The following is a 26,472-nucleotide window of genomic DNA, read 5'->3' as shown; positions in this document are numbered from 1 at the left end:
GAAAAAATAGTTCTAGCTCCAAAGTGGCCAGACACAAAGACAATAGCCAAATTGGATAAAAAGGCTCAGAGTTCACAAACACTTTTACAATAGACTTCACTCAGAGCACCGCTGGGTCTAGAACCAGGTGACTAAGTTCATGTCAGATTGGATGGACAAGATGGATGGTTGTCAATAAAAAACATGTAGTGACCAGATCATGTGATCGAGACTGACATTGGAGAGCTCAACAGAAACCGTCAACACCTACAGTTTGTTCCTCAGAAAGATCAATCAATAGAGCAAACTCTACAGATGGTGGATGCAGAATGAGATGACGACTCAAAGATTCCAAACCAACCACAGCTAGTCATTGCAACTAATGAACAGCCAGATGAGCAAGCTGTTATGCATTCCGGTCATGTAATTAAAAAACCAGCACGATTTCAGAGACACTTAGACTGACCACTACTGAACGTCAAAGACAGCACGATAGTGTAAATATTGCAAATGGTAGGAATGTAGAACTTCAAGGGGGCAATGTAACAGAATGCTAACTATATTATACTGTTCAGCCCCCCCATGTGGTGGTGTGTGTAAAATACCTTATTTAAACAAACCTTAGCCATAACTGGTAAAGCATAAACTGACCTTATGGTGAACACACCTGGTGTGTACCTCACTCAGATGTAAGCTCTGTAGCCAGTCAATATCTGATTCAGGATCATGACAAGGGAGGCCAGTAGCAGAGGCTTACGACCACATCATCAGAGTTTGAATCCATAACTTCCAGCACTCACTGCTGACACTTGAGCTAAAGGAGTCTCAGCTGGCAGCAAGAGTAGGTTGTTATCTTCTCCGTGGGCCAGCCACTAGAGGTGGATGTGGCTTGCCCTGTGCCAGATTAAAGGAGAAGTGATGCAAAGTGGAAGTGACATGGAGACAGGGAGGTCAGAGGAAAAAAAAAATGGGGGAGAGGTTGATGGGTTAGAGAAGCAGAGGAAGAAGGCAGCCAAAGGAAGAACAGGAAAATTTGTACGCAGGAGGCGAGAAGGAGGATGAAAGTACCAGCAGGATAAAAACACTGGCTCTGGATCTTCTCTGTGTGCCTGTGAATGTTCAGTAGCAACGGGGTGAGCAGGGAAGGCAGAGGATGGGGTGAAGGAACAAAATACAGGCAAGGAAGAGATAGGGGAGGGGGAGGGAGAGGAAGCAGAGAGGGGAGGGGAAAGCTGAAAGCCATGGGGGTAACAAGAGGGGAAAGAAGAGGGTCAAGGGGAAAGGCAGAGAGCAGAGCAGGAGAGTGGTGAAACAGGATGGCAGAAGGGAGCCAGGGAGGTAGAAGGCAGCCCTGGTACTTACACCTTCTGGTGATCACTAATGCGGTTTCGGAGAACGTTAATCTGCAAGAGAAATACAGAAGGATAGTGAGGTGGGGCTGACACCTTGAGTTGGGCAGAAGGCTGCCAAAGGGCAGCGGAAACAGAGCAGGAAATGGTCTCCCCTAATTGACCCTCTAGAGCGGCCTGCCCACATAGTGCAATCCACAGCTCCTGCTTAGTCCAGGCCAGGACATAGGGAGACCCTGGAGATGATGCTGGGTAGCACAGGCTGTATTAAGTCAGGCTGGGAGCTAGAGAACCACAAGGCAGGTCTGTGATTTGCAGCTCCAATAGAGAATCCCCTTTCTTCTCATCATGGACCAGTTCTGACTCTCTTCTGCTGCCAAGGGCACTTTCAACCAGTGCATGGGAATGCAGAGAGCAGCCCGCATGGCTGTTCTCAGTGGCATCGGGTGAGAGGCACTCACTGCCTGCCTGCCTTCCGTAGAGGAACTGAAGGAGATTCTTTTGCAAGGCCAAGTCTCTGCAAGTTTTCTTCACCATGCTTCTCTCTTGTATGACCAGCCTCTCCAGGCCAGCCACAGAACAACGCTTTCTGCATAGAGGTAAATGGCAGAGCCCTACCTCCATGGCGGTATGGAGAAAGTAACAGCTGTTCTCAGCTGTGCCTAGAGGGGGCAGCAGCCATCCTGCCAGGGCTCCTGTGAATGATGGAACATGGGCTCTGTCTCTGTGTACCTGGGCTACATGGATCTGATGTCTCCTGTGCAAACTTGCTACTGCACTGTGCATCTCCAGCCTCACACATAGGTCCTACATATCCTGCTTGTAGGGACCAAGTGAGCCATGTGCACAGGAGGAAAGGAAGGTGAATGGCTGGTGTGGGCTGTCACTAACTGGAAAACAAATCCACAGATGGCTGGCTAGGAACATTGGCCTTTTGGCTAATGAAGATCAAAACCGCTGACTCAGTTTGTGCTCCAAGCACAGGGACAGGACAGTTATTGCTCATCAATAGTCCAGAGAGGGCTCGTGTACTTACCCAGACATGCCGGATGGCAAGGGATGCATGGCTTCCCTTACTGAGTAAGTCGAGGTCCTAGGTAGCATTGCAAGCCAGGCAAGGTTCAAACACACTTCACAGAGAGACACAGAGAGAGCAGACAGCATCCGGGCCCACCTGGACCCGAGGAAGGCAATAGCCCAGATCAGTCCTTACTCTGCACAACTACCCCCACACAACTATATCCACTCACACACCCATCTCCTGATTCACCCTGACACATATCAGAGAGGATGAAGCCAACATCTTCAGAAGTGGCTACTTGTTTCAGGCACAAGGCGTCTCTGCTCAAGTTCCCCAAAATGGAAACGCCCAATGTCAGTGGCCGCTTTTGATAGTTTGGTTTTAAGAGCAAAAACAAGGATGTGACCTTTATATAGATAACTATAATGGGAACATCTAGAGTTATATTAGATTCAGAGATTTTAAGAGTATTAAGAGATTTCCCAGATATTGTATGATTTATTCAAAATTAACATCAACGGGCCAGAGATCTCCTCAGCCAACTCTTTTAGGACTCTTGGGTGCAAGCTATCCAGGCCTGCTGATTTAATAATTAGCAGATACCGTTTAACTTCCTCCTCAGTAATTTATCATCCTCATCTGATGAGTACATCAACCTGCTTCTTTCCAAATACAGAACAGAAATATTTACTGAACACTTTTGCCTTTGCTGCCACATTAACAATTTTACCATCACTATTACTAATGGACTTATACTATTGTTAGGATTTCTTTTGTTCATGCTTATAAAAACTCCTCTTTATTGTCCTTAGACCTGCCAGCCACGACATTTTACTTGATGTCTTTTGCTTCTCTTATCAATTTTCTACACTTCATAACCACTCATTTATATTGCTTGTGATCTATTTCTCCCCCTGCCCCATTTGATTTTTATTTATTTCTAAATTGATGTCTTCAGTTCTCCACTGAACCAGGATAGACTTTTATGCAAAGTTGTCCTACTTCTGAATTATACGATGATGACAATCTAATTAACTCTTGTTTAAGAAATCCCCATTTTTATTCATGTTTTTCTATCTAAATCCCCCCACCCCGTTTCAATTTCACTCATAAAACTTTCATCGACTTTGGGAAATTAGCCCTTTTGAAGCACCAAGTATATATATTAGTGGTTTGAATAGTCATCTGCGTGTTCATATTGACAAAGTAAGCTTGGAAATGTAAATGTATACTGGAGACAGTAATTAACCATTGAAACAATTTATCAAGGTTTGTGGTTGATTCTACATCACTGACCATTTTTAAATTAAGCTTGGATGTTTTTCTAAAAGGTCTGCTGGAGGAACTATTTGGGGGCAGTTCTCTGGCCTCTGTTTTACAGGAGGTCCGACTAGATGATCAAAATAGTCCCTTTCGGCCTTGGAATCTATGAATCAATTAACATAATCAGGGCATGATTCTCGGTCCCTAGGCAACCACCAACACTCCATCCAGTGATTAATTAATCTTCATAATGATGGTCAAAATGGAGCTGCCTTGTGCTGGGTGCAATATCTGTGTTAGAAAATCCATCATCTACAATTTTGAGGAATTCTTCTGTTTTTCTATTGGCTACAGGAGACCATCAGTGAATGTCTCTCAAACAGAAGTCCCCATAACACCACAATTTTTCTTTCTACACATTACAGCCAGGTAATTAAGGAGTAACTGATCCTGTCCTTTGGTTTGATTCAGTGGTCTGTAAAAGACCCCCCACCAGTACCCTGTCCTGGAGCTTTGTTTGTTAGCAGATTGAGCCATATTCATTCAAGATCCTGCACTTCTGAGTTATCAATAGCTCTAAAACAGGTAATGGGATCTTTAATGTAGAGCACTCTCCATTTCTCTCACCCCTCTGTCCTTCATAAACAGGTTTCAAAAAGAGGGTTCAGACATGGTCATGCTTCAGGGCATGAGCTGAAAAGGGTCAGGAGGAATCTCCCTCTATGGGGAGGATGTTCTATTGCAACATTACTTGCACTTTTGTCTGTTGCAGCAGGTTCTCATCACTGTCAGGAGACTGTACAAGATAGAGGAATGGGGAAGATCTGGGCTGGCAGTTCGTATGTTCTCCCTCACTCACCTTCCCATCTATCCATTTGTTATCTGCCCCCTAAGCAGACCTCCATCTTAATCCATCCCACCTGAATCTATGGCTCACACACACAGATCTCTGCTTGTGCTCTTCCCTACGCCAGCAGGACTGTCTGCTCCCTCTCAGCCAGCCAGCATGCCAAGCACAAACCCAGGCAGGAAGCTGCCGGCAGTGGGCCGGGCGGTACTTACTACTTGCTTAGCTCATCACAACGAGCAGTGAGTGTGACAATCTGGTGGAGTTAGAGAGAAGAGACCATTAAAAGGCAGACACAAGCAAGCACTCAGAGGGGAGGTTAACAGAGAGAGGGCCTGATGCTCTTTCAGGCTCCCAAGTTCACCACAAGTTATGGGCACTTGGGCTCAGATCCTCAAAAGCAGTTAAGACTTGAAATGTATCTGAGGATCTGTGCCTAAGCACTTCACAGGATTGAGTCCAAAGCAAAGAAGTATAGAAAAAAGAACTAGAGCTACAGGCAGCAGGCTGCAGACACTCTGCTCAGGCTGCGGACACCCTGCTCGGGCTGCCACAGTTAGCCACGTTCAACCGTGGCTTCATCAGCACAACTTCTCAATCACGTGCCAGAGCCAAATTTGGCGAGACACCAGCCATGCCCTAACAAGGTTTAGCACACAACCACAAGGACTTTGCTTGTGCCGAGGGAGCGTGTGGAGGGTAAAGCGATGTTAGCGAACTCTGGGTGTAGTGATGGGTGCACTGGAAATGTGATAGACAGACATGATTTTCAAAGCCAGTTGAGTTATCCGTTCGCTGTGCTAGGATAGAACATAAAATAATCCAGTCATTAGAAGACTTGTGAGTGTACAGAACAGGAGGGCCGGATAGATGGCCGGGTGTTTGCTGCTTAGAGAGATTCCAGCTGGCTAAAGAATCCACAGGAATCTGCGTCTGGCAGGCTGTTTTGCAGTGTTGATAGCTGGTGTTCTGCAATGCTCACGTGGCGTTCACTAAAGCTCTGGGGCCACAACCTCAGCTGGCACAAACTGGTGTCACTCTGCTGGAGTCAATAGTGCTTTGCCAATTTACACCAGCTATGGGTCTGGCTCAACTCACCTGAGCGCACTGGCCTTGCACTTTTGGAGAGCTGTGTTCAAATCCAGGTTAGGGAATGGGAATGAGGATCTCACCACAACCACCACCCGCAGGAGAACAAGGGAGCTTTCCTCAAGTTTCCCTGTGATGCAGATGGCAGGCTGGGTATAATAGCCTCAGCCGCCTCCCCACGGCAGAGATGGGGCCACAGGAGGAAGCTGAGGTCAGAACAACCCTCACCTCGTATTTCTGTCGCTTGAACTTTTCCTGCAGCTCAAATTTCTCAGCCTCCAGGTCGTGGATGCTCTGCCACAGCTCCTTGGCTTTGTCTCTGTGGGGAAAACCATGGGGAGACAGTGAGGAAATTCGGGGAGGTGGGGGAGGGCACTGAGGAGTCAGGGGGGCATGGAAGGTTATCATAAAATATCAGGGTTGGAAGGGACCTCACGAGATCATCTAGTCCAACCCCCTGCTCAAAGCATGACCTAATCCCCAACTAAATCATCCCAGCAAGGGCTTTGTCAAACTGGACCCTAAAAACCTCTAAAGATGTCCATGTGATTGATTGAACCACACACAGTTCTGACCCCTACCAACCTCCAATCCAAGCTGCGATGAGGTTCTTCAGGCTCTGCCCCCCAACAGGGTAGATACAAGGGACTGGAGCAATGCCTGTCTTCACGCTGCTTTAGCACCAGGTCGGGACCTGCTGCCTATTGGTGCTTAGCCCACCTAGGACCATGTGGTGCCCTCGGTCCATGCTGAGGACATAACACAAGCATAGGGGGTGTGATCACAGCTCCCCCTGGTGGTCAACCCCTGTGACTATACCAGCCTGCTACTTACAACCCTGGAGTTTCCCTTTTGGCTCCCATGCTAGGGGCTTGTGCTTCTGCTGCCCATGAGTTCAGCCTCAGCTGGCAGCCACAGCAGCTGCACAATGGCAACCGAAGCGCATCCCCCTGGCTGCAGCAAGAGTGGTGGGGATTGAGGGCTGACACAGCGCAGAGATCCTGGGTCACAGATCTACTGCTTTCTCACTCCAGCATGGCACACCCACTGCCCTTCAGTGCTCCCCTCTGCATCTGCCCATTGTCCTACAGCTCAGCCCGGGCAGCCTGGCCACCACAGTCTGCAGCGCTGCCCTTGGTGGTGAGGGCTCCTCACACAATCTGGTACAAGAGCAGGGAGGCTGGCCTCGCTTGGGTGAATGAAGAGGTGAGAGGGGGCAGGTTGATTTGTTGGCCTTAGGGGATAGTGATGCAAAAAGTTCCAGGACTCAGGCACATGCCCAGAGGCTCTCCGCCAGCCTGATAGGTTGTGTGTGGGGGCGGTACTGTCCCGGTCCCACCCTTACCCTCACCTCAACTTGTCTTCATTCAGGTGGTCGATATTCAGAGGCTTCCGCCGCTCGCTGAGGATCTTCTTCTTCTTCTCCCGCTCCGTTTGTTTCTTCCCACCTTTCTTCTCTGTCTGAAGACAGCGGGCCCAAGTCAGAGGGAATTTAACTCCCTGCCTCCTGCCCCAGCTCTCCCTCTCCTCCCCCCACACTGAGCTGGAGTGACCCCCTACAGCCCAATGGCATGGGGAGGTTCTGAAGGGGAAGCCCAGCTGAGCTGAGCAAAATGCCCACCCCAGCCAGTCTTTTCAAGAACCCCTCTTGCCATGAGGCTAGTCCAGCAATGGGGGCACTAGACTGAGACTCAGCAGACCTGGAGTCTAGTCCCAGCTCTGCCACTGGCCTGATGGCTTATTCAGGCAAGTCACTTGCCTGCTCTGTGACTCAGTTTCCGTTTCCCAACCTTTGTCTTAGCTAGTTAGCTCTTGAGGGTAGGGACTCTCTCACTGTGGGTGCACAACACCTGGAATAAGGGGGCCTGATCTCAGCTGGGCCCCTAGGTGGCGCTGTAATATTACCAAAAATGGTACATCTCCCAAGAAGGGCTTGGGCAGCACCAAAACTACCAGCCACCGAACACACAGCCTGGAAGACAGGCAGCCTGTCGTGCCAGTAAAGTCCACACGGCAGAGTCCTGAGGGCTGAGTGCCCTGCATGGGGAAGGGAACAACAAGGCTGCCCTAGGTGACTGCCATGCTTCTGTCTAGTGGGTAGGGAGAAGGGTGAAGTCTGATGTTCTGGCGATGACCTTATCGCACGAGAAATAACATCGCCAAAGGATGCAGGAAGCTTCAGTGAGACTCACTGCTCTCCTGCAGCAGGAGAATCAGGCCCGGGAGTTCTCTGATCTGAGCACAATGTCCTCATAAAACCAAAGGAGGACAGAACAGAGGAGCTGCACCAGCGGCCCCTTCCCCACAAACTCTGCCCTCGGCTCAGGCTCCTTCTACCTCACCTCCTTGGGGGCCTTCCTTTCATGGGAATTTTCCCAGCATGCTTCCCTACAGCCGGCCCCTTTAACTGTGGGGTGGAGCCCCCAGCTACAGTCCTAAGGCAGTCATTGGTCTCTGGCTGCTGCAGGCTGCTGCTTCCATGGTGCTAGGCTGCTAGTCAGCCCTTGGCTGCTTTAGCGTTGTTTCTTCCTAGCTCTGTGCCCTGAGGGTGGTCCATGTACACGCTCTGCACCTAGAGTCAGCCCACCACCCCTGCCACCAGCCACTCAGTTATGCCAGCTCCAAGGACTGCAGCAGCCTGATAGCAAAGGAACCTCTGGTTTTCAGGAACAGGGACGAAGGAACAGAATCAGGAGTGGGAGGAGCAGGCAGCTGTAAAGTTAGAACCGCCTCTGCCCGAAGTCAGCTTAGCATGGCCCGGGTCACTGGGATACCCAGGGGACTGGGCCTGCTGCAAAGAGAGATGCTGCCAGGAGGGTCCCCAGTTGGCATCTCGTCTCCTGTAGAAAGCAGGATGAAAACACACGCTGAGTCCTACCACTGGGTGGGGACTCTGGCTACCACCACGATGGCCAGTTCCCAAGGACCCCAAGCTGGAATCGTACCTTCTGCAGGTAGCCCCCAAAATGCATCATGTTGGAAAAAGCCTTCTTCTTCCTGGCCTCCTCTTCAGCCTTCTTCCTGGCCTCCTCTTCCTCTCTGCGGGCTCTCTCTTCCTGTCAGGGGTAGAGCCAGAACAAGAGGGGTCTCAAGGGAAGCCAGGGGAACTCTCTGCTGCTGGAGAGACAGACTCAGCAGAGTGACAGCCACTGGGAACATACAGACAGCTACAGACCAGACCAAGGGCTGCAGAGTCACATGCCATGACAGCTGCTTACATTCCCATGTACTTTGTCATGAACAACTCCCCCAAGCAGAAGGGCAAGTGAGGCTCAGAGAGGTGGTCACCGGTACTGGACATCAGCCTGGATAACAGGCTTTGTCATCACATAAACACAGTCACGTAATGGCATGGCAAGTGGTGCAGGCCCCTGTCTGAGCCCCTCCATCAGCCCAGCACCCTCTGGAGCTGGGCGCTGGCTCAGGAGGAAGAGCGCCCTGTGCTAAAGCAACCACCACTTCCTCCATTGCCTGGAGGTTCGTTCAAGCTCTCCCCAGTGGAGCACTAACCCAGCCCAACCCCGCCCTGTACCACCTGGGAGAGCTGTCAGCAGCCCAGCCCAAGGCTGCAGCTCAGTCAAGGGGCCATGGTGGAACATGTGGCCACCGGCTCCCTGGGCCAAGGAGAGCCTAGGAGTCTTGGCCACGGGCAGGTCTGGAGTGTCCCTGCTGGCAGACCTAGAAGCTGCACTAAAGGGGAGTCCCTCACAGGTAGAAGGACGGTCCCTGCAGTACAAGGGGTAACAGCAGCTGCTCCCAGCTGGTTGACTGGGGAGAAGCCTAGACCCGGCTCCGTCGCTGTGGGTTGTGTCAGCCCTCCCCTGCTCCGGGGAGGGGGGGGGACACTCACAGCCATGCGGGCCTGGCGCTCCTTCTCCCGCTCACTGCGGATCCGCTGCTGCTCTGCCCGCTCCGCTCGCCGATGCTCCTGCAGGGGAAGAGCAAGGCTTGGGCTTCGAGGCCAGGGGATGAGCTCCGCCCCCACATGAGGGACCCAGGGAGAGCTCTCTCTGGATCCCAGGTGACTAGAGGCCCAGCCCGGGGGAAGCATTTGTTCTGTTGGTATGGCAAGAAGTGCCTGTTTCCCTGCCACATGACCTCTGCTTCCTCCAGACATGGCTGGGCACCAGGGTGATGGGTGGCGGGACACCACACTACCTGGTATCAAATAATGAAAGATGGCACTTTCCAAGCCCTGGGTCCATGCTCCTCAGTCTGGATCGGACCTGGGTCCCCTCTCCCCCCGAGTCAGCATCTTGCTTTTCTAGGGCTTGACCCTGCGCCCCCATGTCTTCAGCAAGGTCAGAATATTGCCCTTATTTGGGGACTGGGGGGAGGGGGAGTAATGAGACGATCTGGGGCCTCCAGACATACGATTCGGTCCTTGAGGGAGATCAGCTCCTCTTCCTCCTTCTTCCTGTTCTCGAAATGGGCATCGATCAGGCCCTGCAGCTCATTCAGATCCTTCTCCATGCGCTTGCGGTGAATGTCCTGTATGGAACATGGCACTGAACCAGCCATCGCTACTGCCCTCCCAGATCAATAGCCACCGGAGCACTGTGGGAGCTAGGGGCAATCTAAAGAGGAGAGCAGGGGCTGGCAGACATGGTGCTGGGTCCGGCGGGTACATACCTAGAGGGACTGGCAGATATGGGATTGGGTACATACCCAGGGGGGCTGGCAGCCTTGGCACGCTGGGTATGTGCCTGGAAGGACTAGGAGATTCTTGCGTGAGTGAATTTAGTGCCAGCCTGACAGCTCTGGTTACTGAAACCCATGGCTTACCCACTGAGCAGGCCCACAGTCTGTTGGGCACCCAATACTCACATCAAAGTCCACTTTCTCCCCACCCGGGATCTTGGGAGGCACCAAGTTTGGCATGAAGAGCCTGCAATCAGAAGCAGAAAGGAAGTTCTTTCCGTTCAGCTGGATTACGGCCTTGTTTAACTCCAGGTAGGAGAAGCTCCTTCGTCGGTTAATCTAGTGTTCATACAGACCTGTTAGACAGCACACTGCTGTGATAGGGGGCAGGAGAAAGTAGCGTGCGTGTGTGAATTCAACTGTGCAAGTCAATTTACTATTAGCTTTCTAGGAGCTTTAGGGGCTCAGAGGTATAACTGCCTAGATAATTGGGTTTAAAGAGAGTTGTGTTGTCACGTTTGGCATGTATAGACTGTAGGCCCCGTTCTGCCATGGAAAGGGGATCGGTCCCTCACATGGGCAAAAATACAATAAATAATTGTCCAAGCTTTTTACCAATGAAAACCTGGCAAATAAGCTTGCAAAAGACGTCATTCGCACACACACACAGCATATGTAAAGGGGCGGGGCAACGGGTCAGTTTTTAGCACAGGACAACGTAATACTAACTTGAGGCTGCCAGCCAGGGTGGACTAGCGGTTGGGGGGTTATTTTTATAATGAAACTGGCACCCCCCCAGCTCCATTTCACATGGGTCACTACTGAACAACGGGAACAACTTTGATTCCTGGCCAGTTCAAGCTAGATTGGAGCAGTCAGCCTAGACATGACCGACTTGGGGTCCCATTGCTCCAGCCCCTAGGGCTGTCCAGTCCCCCAGTGTTTGTGATAAACAGGCAGAGTATAGGGTGACAGCTCACGATGGATGAAATTCACAAGCACAAAGCACCACTCCAATCTCATGTAAGTCCTAGTGTCAAGCAGTTCCTAGGCCTCTTGCTGGGTGCATTTCACCCCTCATCTGCAGTCTAGTGTTTGCAGTGGCAGCTACCAGATAAGTCCTCTAGCCACCTGAACCAGGAAAGCACCCCAAAGGTTTAGAAAACAGACACACTTTCAAGCAAGGAACCAGAAGTGGGCGATGCTGCAGCCCACCCCAAGCTGCTGACGAGTACCTAGCAGGTGTTTTTCCCTTGATAGGCTTTATGAGGTCAGTTTCGTCAAAAAGAACAACAGAAGGTTTTGGGGAAGTGAGTCATCCAGGAACTCTGGGGCAGATGCTTCTGGACCTGTGTTTCAAATATGGGAACCTTAATACCACCATTGAATGCAGTATCGGAGTGCTTAAGTTTGTCAGTGAAACAGCCTCATCATACACAATAGACGGTACATTGCCATGATTTCTGAAATCAATGAGCATTAAGCACCTGAATATCTTGGAGGAACAGGGCCAAAGTGCTTATTGGAGTATTCAGATGTAAATGCCCTGCTAACAAGGTACCACCCACAGATCTCAAAGGAGAGGCAGTATCATCAGCCTCATCCTACAGGTGGGGAAATGGAAGCGCGGGGTTGGGCAGGGACCTGTCCACACTAAATCAGTGGCCAGACTAAATATAGGACCCAGGCATCCTGGTTCCCAGGCCAGTCTTTTGTCTGAGGCAGCATGGGCCAGCAGACATCAAGGTGCCAGGGTTTGAATACTGAGGGCTTTCTGAAGGTAGCAGTGAGCCTGGGATGCAGATTTTGATTCTCAATCCAGCTTCACATTTGAAAACGTTTCGCTTGAGGCTCACTCTTCTTAAGAGCCCTGCTCAGCCGGAGAGAGGACCACGGATTGAGCTCGCTGACTGATATTTCTGATGCTTCCCTCCAAACCCATTTTGTTCCTTTGAATCTCATTGAGATGAGGACGTGGCTAGTCCAGCTCTTCCTTGAAACTGTCAGTAAAAGCAATGTGAGTGTCCATCCCAGACCAATTAAGTGCCCAGCCCGCTGTTACACAGCAGCACTACTGCACAGGCTTAGAAAGCTGAGCCTACCTGGTGACACTAGGAAGGGTGGAACTGAGGAGTAGGGAGAGAGGAGAGAAGAGAAGGTTTAGAAGGGTGTATCCTTCCCAGGGGCCTAGAGCACTCGGTGCTCCCTTACTCTGTCCATCTAACAGGAATTTGGGGCTCCCAGGGATTCATGGGAAAGTTCCCATTCATCTGCAGGAGATTCCTCCACCCGGGCAGGTAGTTCTCTCTCAGGGGATGCTCGGATCGCTCCCGAGAAGGTCGCTTCAAGGAATGCCTAGGGGGCTCTGGCTGCACTGGAGAATGCGCCACTAGGCTCCTATATCAGATGCCAGAGTGTGAGGTTCTGATTATGCCACTGAATACACAAGCTGCTCCGGATGCACCAGCTCTGATCACCCTCTCCCTGCTCCACATTCTCCAACTCTCTCTTCCTTTGTTCGCCTTCATCCCTTCTCCCACTTGCTTTCCTCCTCTCTCTCTCTTCTCTCCACCCCTGGCTCCCTATTTCACTTCCCTTCTCCTGTTCTGGGGCTCTTTAGCCCTTACCCCACCCCTTCCCTTTGCTCGAGCCAATACTGCATGTACTGCACAGTGTACAGCCCCTGCCCTGCCCTACGGCAGAATGAGTCTGCACACACGCAATCCAAACTTCCCATTCCCCTACATGAAATGCATTTCCACTTACTTGGGCTTTGGCTTTGACTCCCCTGCGGATCCTTGGGAACCAAAGAGAAACACAGAGTTAATGGCACTTTCCACTTCAAAGTAAATATCAGTGATAGGCCGGGTGCCCCCAGACCCCCTTTGCTCCATGCCCTGCTGAGGGTAAATCTACAGCCTGGAGTCACGTATGGAGGAACCAGGCTGTTAGCTAGGGCTAGAGATAGGCCCAGGCTGTCACATCTGGCCAGATTTCGCCCCCCCACATCCACTTAAGGAGTATTTCAGCTCTCAGCATTGGGCCTAGTCTCCTTTCCTACTGCCTGTCCAGACAGCGCTAGCCAGCTGAGAAATCCATTGCATAGGGTAGGCCCTGTTTTTGCCCTGACACCGAGGTACATGCCCCACAATCTGCAGCTTCTTCAGACATTCATAACGTGGCTCCCTGCAGGCTTCCCACCTCATGCAGGCAGGCTGGGTACAGAGGACACATTACCCCAAGAGGCTGCCCAAACTGTCAGTGCAGGCTTGGGTAGTGTCCCCACTGTGCATGCCCACCTCAGCCACAGCAAGCCAGCAACGTGCCCGCAGCAGCAGGGAACATAACAGCTCTCCTGGCTGGTGTGTGAGTACCAGGTACAGGGCGTCCGGTCTAAAGCTCACCCCCCTATTCAGCCCCACAGCCTACCAAAGTGAATGGTTGTGGCACCCTGTGCCCCACCTCCCCACGCCTGCTGATCATTGCTGCTGTCTAGTGACAGGTGCTCACTCTCATCATGGGGCAGGGGAGAGGGCATCTGGGTGGTCAAGAGGGTTTGCTGTCCCCTCTCCCCAGGAAGGGACGGGTGTATGTGAATGGGTGCTTGTTCCTTCCCTCCAGCCCAACTCTCTGTGGGGCACAGAGAGAAGACAGATATGTTACCTTCCCCAGACTCCTGCTCTCGCTCCCCCTCGCCACCTATGGGAGAGACAGAGCTTTAGCCCCCGATCATGTGCCCGTTCTATGCCTGTATGGCCAATTGGTGCCACTGCACACGCCTTGCACTCCAGGAAGCAGCAGGGGTGGATGGGGTGAGGAGGATGACGACTGAGCCTATCCTTCACTTTATGCCCAGGCAGCACTTCCCACTAAAACAGGGCCAGGGATTTTTGGTATCACCATTTTGGGGACTCGAGACGCGGTGGGCAATTGAGCAAAACGGGTTGACCAAGTGACCCTTAATGAGTGTAGTTGACCAACTGACCACTAGGTGGCATCTTGCCTAACACATCTAGCTTCTGCTCTCCTGCCAGCCCCAGCACTGGAAATCCTGTCATGGCCCGGTCAGTCTGAGTGCCTCCAGCTGCCTTGTAGGAAGTCGTGGCCATGGGAGGTTAAGGTGGGAGCTCCAACACAGCCATCCATCAGTGGAGCAAGGGCAGCTCCCCATCGTTTCATGCATGCAAACTTGTTCTTCAGGCCTACCTCAGGCAACCTGATGCTGCAAGGTGCTGAGCACCCTTATTGCCATTGACGTTAGCAGGAGCTGAGAGCTCTTGGCATGTTGTAGGGGATATGCAGTAGTGTGCAGGGGTGGGCTCGGAGGGCCAGGTTTTAGGTGCTTTTGCAAATCCCACTAGGTGCCTCTTTGCATCATTAGGCACTTAATACCTTTAAAAAAACAAACTTTTAGTCCTACATGGTGCCAAGCACTGGGCTGATACGTGCTCCAAGGGGAAAAAACAGCTGAAAACTGGCTTCAGGTGGAAACAGGAGCTCTATGGGGTTTCAATGGGAGACACCCAGGATTCCCTCCAAACCAAGCCCTAACTCACTCGAAAGGCCTGAGAGTCCCAGACAAACTTTTCCATTTACCCCACTGAGCTTAAACTCTGAAAGCAGGAGAATGTCCCCTTCAGTGTGTGTGAAAATTCTCCCTTGTGCAGCACAAGGCTAGATGACAGCAATCCTCATGGGCCCTCTGCACAGGGCAGGCAGGGAGGGCCCCTCCTGGTTGGGAACCTTTTGCACAGCAGGTATCAGAAACTCCATTATTAGTAGCAGATGAGTTCAAGGGAACAGTGGAGACCTGGGGCCCAGAACAAGTGAGATCAGGCCTGTACTGACCAGCGTGTGAACACACCCCTCTCCCCAGTCTTGCTCTTACCTTCTTTTTCTTTAGATTCATCTTCGTGTTCTATTTTAAAAGCAGAAAGGACAATTTGATCAGACATTGGCCATGCAGGCGGACACATTCCCTAAGGAATGCCCTGAGGAATTCCTAGCATTCTTCACACAGGCTGGGTCTGCACAGCTGGCATGTTGGTATTGAATGATCACAGCTGAGACAGCTCTGGACAATTTTTACACCATAGGGGGCAGATTCTGATATCAGTCATGCCAGTGTCGCTTGGGAATGGGCCTAATGAAACCTGCAGAGCCAAGCTGGATTTTCAGCAGCATAACAGAGACCAGAATTTGGCTTTAAGCCCGTGTACCACCAATGGACCCTGGTCGTCGGCAGGCAGGATCGAACCTTGGACCTCAGGAGCTTAGTGAATGAGCCTCTACTACATAAGCTAAAAGACATATTGCTCTACAGCCTTAGCTAAGGGCTAACTCATTAATATCTTTTCCCCCTTCCCCCGCTCTCTCCCACCCCTTGGTGCCACTCGATGGTACAGACCACCCCCCTGAGCAGGTGTGTGGGTTAACAGGCTGAAGAAAGATACAGACCTCTCCAACAGCAAAAGGATACCAGCTCCTAGCTGTGTTGTTTCTCTTTATTTAAATGATTTTGTTAATATTTCAGAGCTGATGGGGTGCTCTGTGCTGTACACCACACAGAAGATGGTAGTGAGTCTAAAGACAGTGGACTGTTCCCACTGCTCAGCGCTGAATTGTGTTGCTTGTGATCTTAACTCCAACATGCTTCCAAGGGCTTGGGGAACAGGGAGAGGAAAGAGTTACCCCCGAGGGCTGCTCTTGGATCCAGTCCCTGCAGAGCTACAGCTCCTCCACTCCTGTGCGAGTTTAACTCACTGGTCAGTCTGTTACGTGCCCCCACCTGTGCTGAGCTGCAGAGAACAGGAGGCAGTTTATAGTTCCCAGCTAGGGAGCCTGGCTCTTGAGCTCAGGCTGTAGCAGTTCAAGCTTTTAGCTCTGGTGGGCCCCGGTTCAACCCCCAGTGTCGACCAAGATGGTGGACATCACACAAACCAGTGGGCCTGGAGAGGGTCAGGAGTAATTGTAGACATGGCTCTGCCCACTACAGGCCAGTCTGCAGAGTCAGCTGGAGAGTAGTAGTAGGAGGAGTTTGCTGCAGCTTGCAAAGGGTTGACTCTGCATATTACCTCTCACCCCTGTAGAAAAGGGCAGCTCAGAGAGGCATGGAGCCTCAGGGAGTGTCTTTAATGCACAGATTCTGCCAGGGCTCTTTGTGGAGCAGTGCAGCTGAGAATTGACGGGTGGGAGCATGACTTGGACATGAGGCCTGCAGAGGGGAGCAAGACCTTCTCCATTTGGGTGTAGGTATGGCTCCATTTTCCCTAGTGCGATGACTGGGCAGTGGGGCATCACATGACTTATGAGGAGAGGCTGAGGGAACGGGGATTGTTTAGTCTGCAGAAGAGAAGAATGAGTGGGGATTTGATAGCTGCTTTCAACTACCTGAAATGGGGTTCCAAAGAGGATGGATCTAGACTGTTCTCAGTGGTCTCGTTCTGTCATCTGCTGAGTAGTTTAGGTTGGATATTAGGAAACAGTATTTCACTAGGAGGGTGGTGAAGCACTGGAATGGGTTACCCAGGGAGGTGGTGGAATCTCCTTCCTTAGAGGTTTCTAAGGTCAGGCTTGACAAAACCCTGGCTGGGATGATTTAGTTGAGAATTGGTCCTGCTTTGAGCGGGGGGTTGGACTAGATGACGTCCTGAGGTCCTTTCCAACCCTGATATTCTATGATCCTGCTTACAGGCAAAATTCTCCACTTGGATCTCAACTCCAATATTCTGCACATTCTAGATAAAGTTCTGCAAAGTACCAACAACTCCATGGAAGGAAGCTCCTGGTGCCTTCATGATGGGAACCGAGAGCACTAAGCACCTCGCAGGATCAGCCCCAGATCTACCTTTGGCATCAGCATATTGGGAACTGCACCCCTGAGGGAGAATGACCCCTTTGCGGAGCTGAGAGGAGGTATGGGTCCTTTGTCCAGCTATAGCTTGAGTTAATGACATGCAATCTTAAGCACCCCTGAGTTTTTGCAGCTCAGCTGTGCAATCCGACCCAGGGATTAGGCAGCCCACTGAAATGCATGAACAGGTCAGAGCAGGCTGGGCAGAGGGAGATCTCTCCTAGAGATTCAGCCACCTACCTTCTGCTTGGGTTTCCACAGCCTCTTCTACCTCCTCTACATGCTCTTCTTGGTCTGTGGAACAACATGCAAGGTGAGAGTTGCAACTCAGGCTGATAAAAGTACATGTCACAGTGAGCCAGCCATAGAGGTATCCAAGGGGGAAAGGCAAAGTGGCCATGGAATGGAGACAGGTAATGGTTTGTTTTTCATAAAATGGGAATTCACCTGAACTGTCAACCCAAACTCAACTGACCTTGATTATTATTGATGCTTTGAGGGGGGGGGAGTTCCCCCCTCATTTCCACGTGACTCTGCCCTGCCATGTTCTCAGCATGACTAGAAGGGGAAGGGGCCAAATGCCATCAGAGGCTGCTCTCATGGTATTTCCAAGGGTCTGGCAGTGCCACATGGGGACATCTAAGTCAAGGTCCATCACTCTCCACGGCAACAAGGGACTCAACATGCTTAGTCCTGGAGAAGGGTGGGCAGGGATGGGGTGATTTTCATTGTTCTCTTGAATCACCTCCAGGCAACAGAAGTGTCCTGATGGGTGCCCGAGGGGACAGCCTTTAGTCAGTCCCCCTCTTATCCTATCACACGCTCTGTTGATACCACTGGCGTATCCGAGCGCCTCCTTCCATCAGAAGAAGCATTGTTACAAACAGAGTCCTTTGTGGGGGCGGGGGGGAAAGAGAGAGAGAGAGAGGAAACTCTGGTATGTGGCTGGGGCTCTAAGAAGGGATTTAAAGGACTGGTGCTACCTGGGGGAGAGAGAGAGGAATAAAAAGAAGGAACCAAACAATGGGCAAGTTTGGCTCATGGATGGAAGTTAGAAATACAAAGATGCACCATGGATTCAGATATGATCTTAGGGCAGAAAGGGGGAGCATGGAGGAAGATACAACAAGCAACACCAATAGGCAATGGGAATAAGAAAGAGGTCACACTCCATCCTGTAGATGGATCTGATAGAGCATGTATGTATGTACGGACAACAGATCACAGACATTGCATATGCAGAATGTTGGAAGCAGCGGGGAAGGGAAAGAAGAAGAAATATTTTACTACCATTTTCCTCCTCTATCCATTCTTCTTCTTCTTCTTCAAGGTGGAAAGTGGCAACAGTAAAAGGAATAAGCGGAAAAGGTTAGGCAGGCATCATAAAGCTGTGGCATCTAGCAAGAGCGTCCGCTGGTATTTTATTGATCTCTACTTTCCCATCTACGTCCTACAGCTTTCCTGGTGTTTACCAGAGTCTGCTGTGCAGGTGTTGCCCAGGCGTTAATAAAGCTGTAGAAAATTAAGGCTTTTCTTCACCAATATCCAGACATTACAAATATTCTCACTCACACACACAGACACACCAGGGAAGGCTGCAAAGCTGCTAGATGCATAATTCTTCAGCTTCCAGTCCTCCTACTGAAAACACAGCAAGCTCAGGCTGAACTGTCACTCAGATAAGTCAGTTGAGACGCCAGCTTCCAGTCAATTATCACATTCTTATCGCAGACAGGCTGGAGCTGCAAACGTTTTCAATCCTGAATTCTCCCCATGCTCAGATCCAAGGATTTCGTTGAGGCCGTCTCCAATTATCCTCACTAATGAAGTGAAACTCTTAGGGTGAAATTCATCCCTGTGCAGAGGACTGGAATGAGGCCTACGTGCTTCTGAAGTCGCACATTCGCCCTGTGGGTTGTGTCAGTCCTCTGGACAGGGTGAATGTCACCCTAACTGAACATCAGCTGAAGAAAAATTTGTTTAAAAATTGGAAGGAACTTCTCAGGATCTTTTTATATTGTACAATATTCGCACGGCTCTGCCCATCTGCAGCCATGCCATGCCAAACCGTTCCAAGCAAAAAAAGGAAACAAAGTAGCTAAATAAGCCAGTAGCAACCACCCCGTACCCTCTTGTCCCTTCCATACAACAGGGAAAAACCTACCTTCTTCAATACACTCCTCTGCAGGAAGGGGGAAAAGAAAGGGGGAGAGAGAGAGAGAGAGAGAGAGAGAGAGAGCAGGTTATTGAGGTTACACGGATCGTCTTAACGCTTCAGTCTGTCCTGATGTGCAGGAAGATGCTTCTCTTCCTCTTACCTTCCTGTTCCCTGCAAAGCCAAAGGAGAAACCGTTGGGTTAGAGCATTGGCTGCAGAGCGGCATATTTCTCCCAGTGGCTGCTCCCAGGAAGGGGGTGGGGAGGGGCTGATCAGAATTTTTCAACAAGTATTTTCATTGAAAAATGCTCATTTGTCCAAACGAACTGTTTTCAAAACAGTATCCGTTTCAGCATTTTCCAACTTGGGGGGAGCGGGTGGGGGGGGAGAAGAGTGTTTTGTGTTGACGCTAGCTAAAGGAAAAATTCTGGTTCAAAATAAATATTCATTTAAAAATTTAAGATAATTAGACTGAATAAAAGTCAAAAAGGTCAAAATCCTAACAAAATGGTTCAAAATTCAGACATTTTGATTGATCTGAATTTTTCAATGTTTTTGACTCAAACATTTGAGATTTTTTAAATTTTTCATCCCAATTTGGAATTGGGTGAGTTTTTTGGACTCTCAAAAACATTTGCAGGATGGGACAGCCCATTTCCAATACAGCTTTATTGGGGGTGGGGAGGAGAGGGAGTTCAGAGAGCCCTCCATGACTAGTTTACGCTATTGCGTTATGCATTTCTACAAGCTGCGTTTGTTCGCCTCATTACATGACAATAGAGATGGGACTATGCTGGAAGGTTTTTGTCTGGATCTGGGTCCCAACTTTCCTGAAGTCTAGAGGTGTTTGGATCTCAGGGCTTGGGTCATCCCCACCAGTGGGATCAGAGGGTTGGTAAAGAGAAACAAAAAAAATCAAAAAACACTTAATCATGGTTCTCATTTATGGGAACAAAGGATGGTTTTATGGCCTGCAGTTCTGAGATCTAATGGTGAAAAGTGCTGTCTAAAGAACTAGAGGGCATTGTTGTTACTACTAATAAAAACTTGAATTATTCCCACAGCTCCAGACAGGGCTGGGTAATAATGAGAGTGGATGACTCTTTATGGGACTTGCTGCCATTGCAATTCTGGTGCAGCTGCATCCACAGAGTGAGCTGCTTGCTGTACCTCTGCATGAAAAGGACTGGCCGTGGGCAGGAAGATTTTAAAGCACAGCACTTACTCTTCATATTCTTCGATGATTTCTTCGACATCCGACATTTTCAGTTAACTAGCAGGAAAATCAAATTAGAGAGAGAGTGTTAAAAGCTACAATAACAACCACAGCAGCACAGTCAGTCCTTCATTCTTTGACATAGGGATATTGCCAGGGATGTGATCATTCTGCTCTATTCGACATTGGTAAGGCCTCATCTGGAGTACTGTGTCCAGTTTTGGGCCCCACACTACAAGAAGGATGTGGAAAAATTGGAAAGAGTCCAGAAGAGGGCAACAAAAGTGATTAGGGGGCTGGAGCACATAATTTATGAGGAGAGGCTGAGGGAACTGGGATTGTTTAGTCTGAAGAAGAAAAGAGGGAGGGGGATTTGATAGCAGCTTTCAGCTACCTGAAATGGGGTTCCAAAGAGAATGGATCTAGACTGTTCTCAGTGGTGGCAGATGACAGAACAAGGAGCAAGGGTCTCAAGTTGCAGTGGGGGAGGTTTAGGTTGGATATTAGGAAACACTGTTTCACTAGGAGGATGGTGAAGCACTGGAATGGGTTACCTAGGGAGGTGGTGGAATCTCTTTCCTTAGAGGTTTCTAAGGTCAGGCTTGACAAAGCCCTGGCTGGGATGATTTAGTTGGGGGTTGGTCCTGCTATGAGCAGGGGGTGGGACTAGATGACCTCCTGAGGTCCCTTCCAACCCTGATACTCTATGATTCTACATGGGAATAGGATTTCTGTGTCCATCTGGGATGAACTCTGGGCAGCCCCATGGCCCACAATTTCCCACATGGCCACTGATACTGAGTGCCCAACTTGAGACACGTTTGGACTGATTGTCAGCCGTGCTGAGCACCCTGTAACACCTGTACTCTCCACGTCTGAAAATCAGGCCAAGGAGATGGCATCCAGAAATCCAGGCACCCAAAATCAGGGGCCGTGTCTGAAAATTCAGTTGCTTTGCAAGATATTTACAGCAACTCACCGACAGCCAGAGAAACCTGAACGGTCTGACCCACGTATTTGTTTAGACTGGGAATTTTCATTTTGATTCACTTGTGTCTTGCATCACACTCGCATTACCTCCTCCCCTTTCCTCTGAGCAGCAGGCAGATGAGGCCCTGCACCAAAAGCTCATTGCATACAGATCATAACCCTCCTCAGATTCCCCACACCTGGTGCGTAGCTACCCTGCTGACAGGTGCCCTAGAAAGGCATGGAGACACTGAAGTATCGAGCTGGAGATGGATTAGATGTCACGCGATGCAGTTCATTTGTGGGTGTGAATAAATCCCTTTGTCTCCCTGGCTTTTATATTAACACTCATTTGTCATTTTGGATTTTTTGCTTTTCCACTCACACCGTAAGCTAAATGCTGAGCTGCAGCGTAGCGGTGGGAGTGCACAATGGTTGCATTAAGCCACATCTTTCCTTCCCCAATCCTAGGGCCACCAGGGACCCCTGGGGCACCACTTTCTTCCAGCCATGCCTTCCAAGCTGGTGGCTAGCAGCAGAATGGCTAAGGAGCCACCTGAAGATTCCCTCTATGTACCTACTGCAGTTACACAGGGAGTATCCTTCCTTCTGTGGCCAGTGAAGCTGGGTCTGGGGCAGCTTTGAATGACTCAGCTGCATCAAGACTCAGCAGGGGCATGGCAGCCAAAGCAAAATGGCCTCTTGTGTCACGGCAGGAAGTCCTAGGGAGAGCCTGGGGAGTCAGGGGGATGCCACTTCTGAGCCAATGGAAACCCTTTCTGGGTCCCATCTTTTGTGGTGGCCAGACCTTCATTTGTAAATTCCCTCTTGCTGCAGTGTCAGAGGAGCAGGGATGGCAATTTGGCTGATAGGGAATAGCTCATTCCTGAGAGGATCTGTGCTTGTCACAAACAGGTAGGAATGTCTATAATTATCTCACAAAGAAAGGGGAAATTAACCACCCCAGTGCTGAGCCGGCATCTAATAATGGCGTCTTGGCTGAGATAACCCTTTCTGAGCCCCCCTGTTACTCCCCCCATGGCTCAGCAACATAGTTCTCCTTAAATAGGAAGCAAGAGCTTAGGAACATCATCAGTCAACACTGATAACTCGGAGCTCCCAGCCCAGCCCAGAGTACATTGCAACCTCTCCGCCCAGAGATGATCTAAGAGAGAGAGTTATGTTGGGTGGGAAATGCAGGGGAGGAGAATAAACTCAGGAAACAGCCTATTTTGCTCCTCAGTTGTTCTTAGCATTAAGGGCTGATCTCTCACACCTAGCCGCCATTTTTCCTTCTGTCCGCATTGGACACATGCCATGGGACTGGCTTTTCTTCAGAGAAAATCAGCCACTTTCCCCTGGCCACTCAGGAAGGCAGAGAGGCTAACACTGTAACTCTTGCCTTGAATCTCAGAGCTGCACGTTAGCTCCTCTGACATGTCGTTTATCCTGGGTCCCAATCCCTTCTCTGGGGCCTAGTAAGATTCACCAGCAACTCAAGTGTCCTGTAATCTTAAACCTGCCACCGTGGAAAGAAAATGACGTGAAACCTCATTACTAACTCGCTTGCTGGCTTTCTAAATGCTGCCAGCCTCCAGCAGCCCTGTCAAGGAGAGGAAAGTCTTTGCACTCAGTACTGTCTGCGCTTGGCCATCCCAGCGAGCAGGTAGCACTGGGAACTGGAGTCAAGCCTCCTGGGTTCTATTCCTGGCTCTGCTGCTGACCTGCTGCATGACCCTGGGGAAGTCACTTAAGGTATGTCTACAGCGCAAAGAAAAACAGACAGACAGCAGAGACTCTCAGAGCCCAGGTCCATTGGCTCGAGCTGCAGGGCTAAAAATAGCCATGTTGACTTTTGGGCTTGGACCCCAGCTCCGAGACCCTCTTCCCCTTACTGAGTTTCACAGCCTGAGCTCCAGCCAGAACAGGGACATTTACATTGCTCTTTTTGGCCCTGCAGCCCGAGCCCCAGTCAGTTAACTCTGGTTCTGAGCCTCACTGCTGTGGGTTTTAATTTGCAGTGTAGATGTACCCCTAGGCCATGATCCTCCAAGGTTTTTAGGCTCATAATTCCCATTGAAATCCATGGACCTTCTATGCCCCATTTTCCCCTCTGTAAAATGGAGACAACAATACCCATCCCTGTGAGGTGCTTTCAGTTCTTCAGATGAAAGGGCAGATGCATAGGACTCCAATGGAAATAATTTGTATCTACTCTCTCTGTATATGATCTAGGTACCATTGGACAGTGTCCAAAGTCCTCGAAGAAACAGCATAAGGAAACACCTAGGAAAAGGAGCTGGGGAAGTGGCCTTAAATCTGAAGTGGTGATGTTCAAACTGCTAACATAAGATTCACTCGCAAGGCTAACTCAGCAGCAATGCTAACAAAGCCTGTTAGGAAGGCAGCTTGAAATACGTTCTCAGCAGTTATTGTATTGCCTGTTGATTGCATTGGACACTAGACTCTGTCTGCAGCATTCTGAACATGGACCTAGGAGGCTGGAAAATTAGTGGGTTTCCACATGTCCATTTGAACACTTTTCACTCTGAGTTTCTTGTTCAAATAAACATCAAAGTGAATCTCTGCTCAAGCCATCCCTTTTGTTTGGTTCCCACCTGGCGCCGTTGAGCAAGCCTTGCCTAAACACCATGCCCTGAGTCTTGTCTGACTCGCAGGCTTTCAGCTCACTGACGCATTCCTGAACCCCAGAGAAACTTGCCAACTCTGGCCAGCAGCTCAGCTTTGTCCCAGATCCCCACAATAGATGAAACTCTCCTACCAAAACCCAGGTTTCAGGCACTTCTACGAATAACTCTTGTGTGTTAAACCACCTGTTTAGCAAATCAGCTCTGCTGCACAATGGCCGCCTTTTCCAATGTTGTGTAACAGCTGGTCCCAGCTCCATCTTTTCAGTATTTATTACACAGGCCGAGTATAAAAGGCTAACTTAAGGAACTTTGCTGCCTGAATCCAAAAAACAGAAATATTACTGATAAAGACCTTCTACATCCTATAGTCCAACACAGGCTTGGTCTCAGGATAACAGTACATCTTCCAGGGCTTGGTTCATCCTAGCTTTAAACCTTTTAAGTGATAAGTCTTCCAGCATTTCCTTTGGAACTTAGTTTGATTGCCAACGCTGACAGCCTTGCTGTCACCTCAGTCTCTGTGCCACTATTACTATTTAGACTGTTCCATAATCTTATTCTATATTCTAATAAATCCGACCACTAGGAAGTTTTTCCATGCTAAAAGTTCATTTTTTTAACTCCTTCCATTACTCCTAGTTCCCTCTTGAGCCACCATAATTCCTGACCCTTCCTGGTGCCTGTGTCCATCGCATACTTCTAGACAGTTCTCATGCCCTCATCATGTAGCCAAAAATCTACCTAAACATTCATCAAGCCATTCCACATGATCCTCTTTTGCAAAGTGCTGTGTTACAGACAGAGTTCGGCAAAAATATGAATGTGTGGGAATAAATTTAAGTGACCTCTCTTCAGCTTCATTCACTTCCCACAAGAGCCCAACAAACCACATTAGCTGAGACCACAATATTTAAAGTAGCTATTGACAAATATTTGAGAAAAACAAAGTTTGGAATATTTGTGCCAGAAACTTGATTTCAAGAGTTATCTACATCCAAGCAGTGCCCAGAAACACCATGCACTCTGCACCTCCAGCAAAGACACCAGTAAGTGTGTTTGCACAGAATATTTAAATTAACTGATTTTTAGCTACCAAAATAAATAAAATTAAATAAAAAATCCAGGAAATCTGTGGACAATTCACAAACAGCTAAATTTATTATTTGCTGCAAATAATCCCCCAGTTTTAATTGCAAATTAAAGGGTCCAAACAATGTTTTTCTAAAATAGCCATTCTAGGAATTCTTTGGGGGGGAAGTTCTCCAGCCTGTGTTATACAGTAAGTCAGACTTGATGATCACAATGGTCCCTTCTAGCTTTGGAATCTATGAATCCTTCTTGATTTTTGTCTTTTAACATGCCTCAAACATGCCTGTTAACACTGGGTTAGAACTATGTTATCCAAGTACCAAATCACTGTTTTACTTCAAGTCCTAGAAATGAATGGCTAGGTGTTTTTCCAGACGTTTAGCTCTGCAGTGTTTATACAAAGAACAATGCAAAAATCAATAGCCACTATGTAGTTTCATTTGCCCCTTGTAGTGATGCATTCTGAACTCAGTAGCACAAACATCCTGCACCCTCACTGTGCTTTCTGTCTGCCAACGAGGGGCTTGGGAACATAACAGTCTCTTAGGTTTCTATAGCACTTCTCACCTCCCAAAGCAATTTACATACACGATGGGTGTAAATTGCTTACTCCTCACCCCAGTGTAAATCAGGCGTGATTCCCCCTCTTTGCCCATCCCATTGTAAACCAGGAGAACTCCATTAAAGTTATTGGAGTTGTGCCAGTGAAAAACTGGTGCGAGGAGACTCATGCTATACTCAGAGGAATCCCTTCACCAGAGAAATGCGGTCATCTCTGGAGTGGATGAGATGATAACTGGGAGGGGGCCAATTTTGGCCAAGGAAGTTGGGGCAAACCTGTTCTGTCTCTGGAGCATTAATACCTAGGTCTAGCAAACAGGCAGGTGGTCGGTCACTCAGGTCCCATCTGAAAAGGGAGCCAACTCCATGGAAGTCCCTAAGCCTGGCAAGCTGTGCCCAGGCAGTTTCCTTACCTCTCTCCCAGGGAAAAGGTGAGGGCCCTCGCAGCCAAGTGGAAGCTGGCACAGTGTCTGAGAAAGGCAGTTGGGAAGAGTGAGGCTTTAACAGGACTCCTAAGCCCACCCCCAGGCCAGACGCCTGATTAGAGGAATGCGAGCGTGGCAGGGTTTGGAATGCGAACACTTGCTTGCTATTCACAGCCCCTTGTTCAACTCTTCCCGCCCCCCATGAGCCCATATATGCCCAAGCTGTTGTATGGCCTCAGACAATTGCTATTTTAAACCTCCAGGGCTGAGATAGACAAGTCCCCAAGGGGCTGACACAAGCCAGCCAGCTGTCACTTTCAAGTGGCCAGAACTCCGATAAGCAAAACGCTTTTGCCTGGAGG

At 49.6% G+C, this 26,472-nt stretch overlaps 1 protein-coding gene across 8 annotated transcripts in view; it reads right to left on the bottom strand.

The window, feature by feature from the left end:
• TNNT2 (troponin T2, cardiac type) overlaps positions 1-26,148 on the bottom strand; it is a 31,920-nt gene extending 5,772 nt beyond the window's left edge. For 2 of the 8 annotated variants that reach the window (XM_030562668.1, XM_030562669.1), the window contains exons 1-16: positions 26,099-26,148; positions 20,425-20,472; positions 19,361-19,371; positions 19,207-19,224; positions 18,333-18,365; positions 17,283-17,336; positions 15,078-15,107; positions 13,853-13,888; positions 12,956-12,986; positions 10,376-10,436; positions 9,923-10,039; positions 9,399-9,476; positions 8,494-8,604; positions 6,900-7,009; positions 5,777-5,867; positions 1,342-1,382 (exon numbers count right to left, since the gene is read on the bottom strand). In XM_030562668.1, coding sequence (XP_030418528.1) covers positions 1,342-1,382; positions 5,777-5,867; positions 6,900-7,009; positions 8,494-8,604; positions 9,399-9,476; positions 9,923-10,039; positions 10,376-10,436; positions 12,956-12,986; positions 13,853-13,888; positions 15,078-15,107; positions 17,283-17,336; positions 18,333-18,365; positions 19,207-19,224; positions 19,361-19,371; positions 20,425-20,462 — 860 coding nt within the window. In that variant the 5' untranslated portion in view covers positions 20,463-20,472; positions 26,099-26,148. Of the gene's footprint in view, positions 1-1,341; positions 1,383-4,674; positions 4,716-5,776; positions 5,868-6,899; positions 7,010-8,493; positions 8,605-9,398; positions 9,477-9,922; positions 10,040-10,375; positions 10,437-12,955; positions 12,987-13,852; positions 13,889-15,077; positions 15,108-17,282; positions 17,337-18,332; positions 18,366-19,206; positions 19,225-19,360; positions 19,372-20,424; positions 20,473-26,098 lie in introns of all 8 variants that reach the window. The other 6 variants (XM_030562676.1, XM_030562671.1, XM_030562674.1 and 3 more) reach the window with 6 other exon arrangements.
• Positions 26,149-26,472: the final 324 nt, after the last annotated feature.

Source organism: Gopherus evgoodei, chromosome 4 (assembly GCF_007399415.2).
Source record: "Gopherus evgoodei ecotype Sinaloan lineage chromosome 4, rGopEvg1_v1.p, whole genome shotgun sequence".
Lineage (NCBI taxonomy): Eukaryota > Metazoa > Chordata > Testudines > Testudinidae > Gopherus > Gopherus evgoodei.
This window is presented reverse-complemented; position numbering and strand designations above follow the sequence as displayed.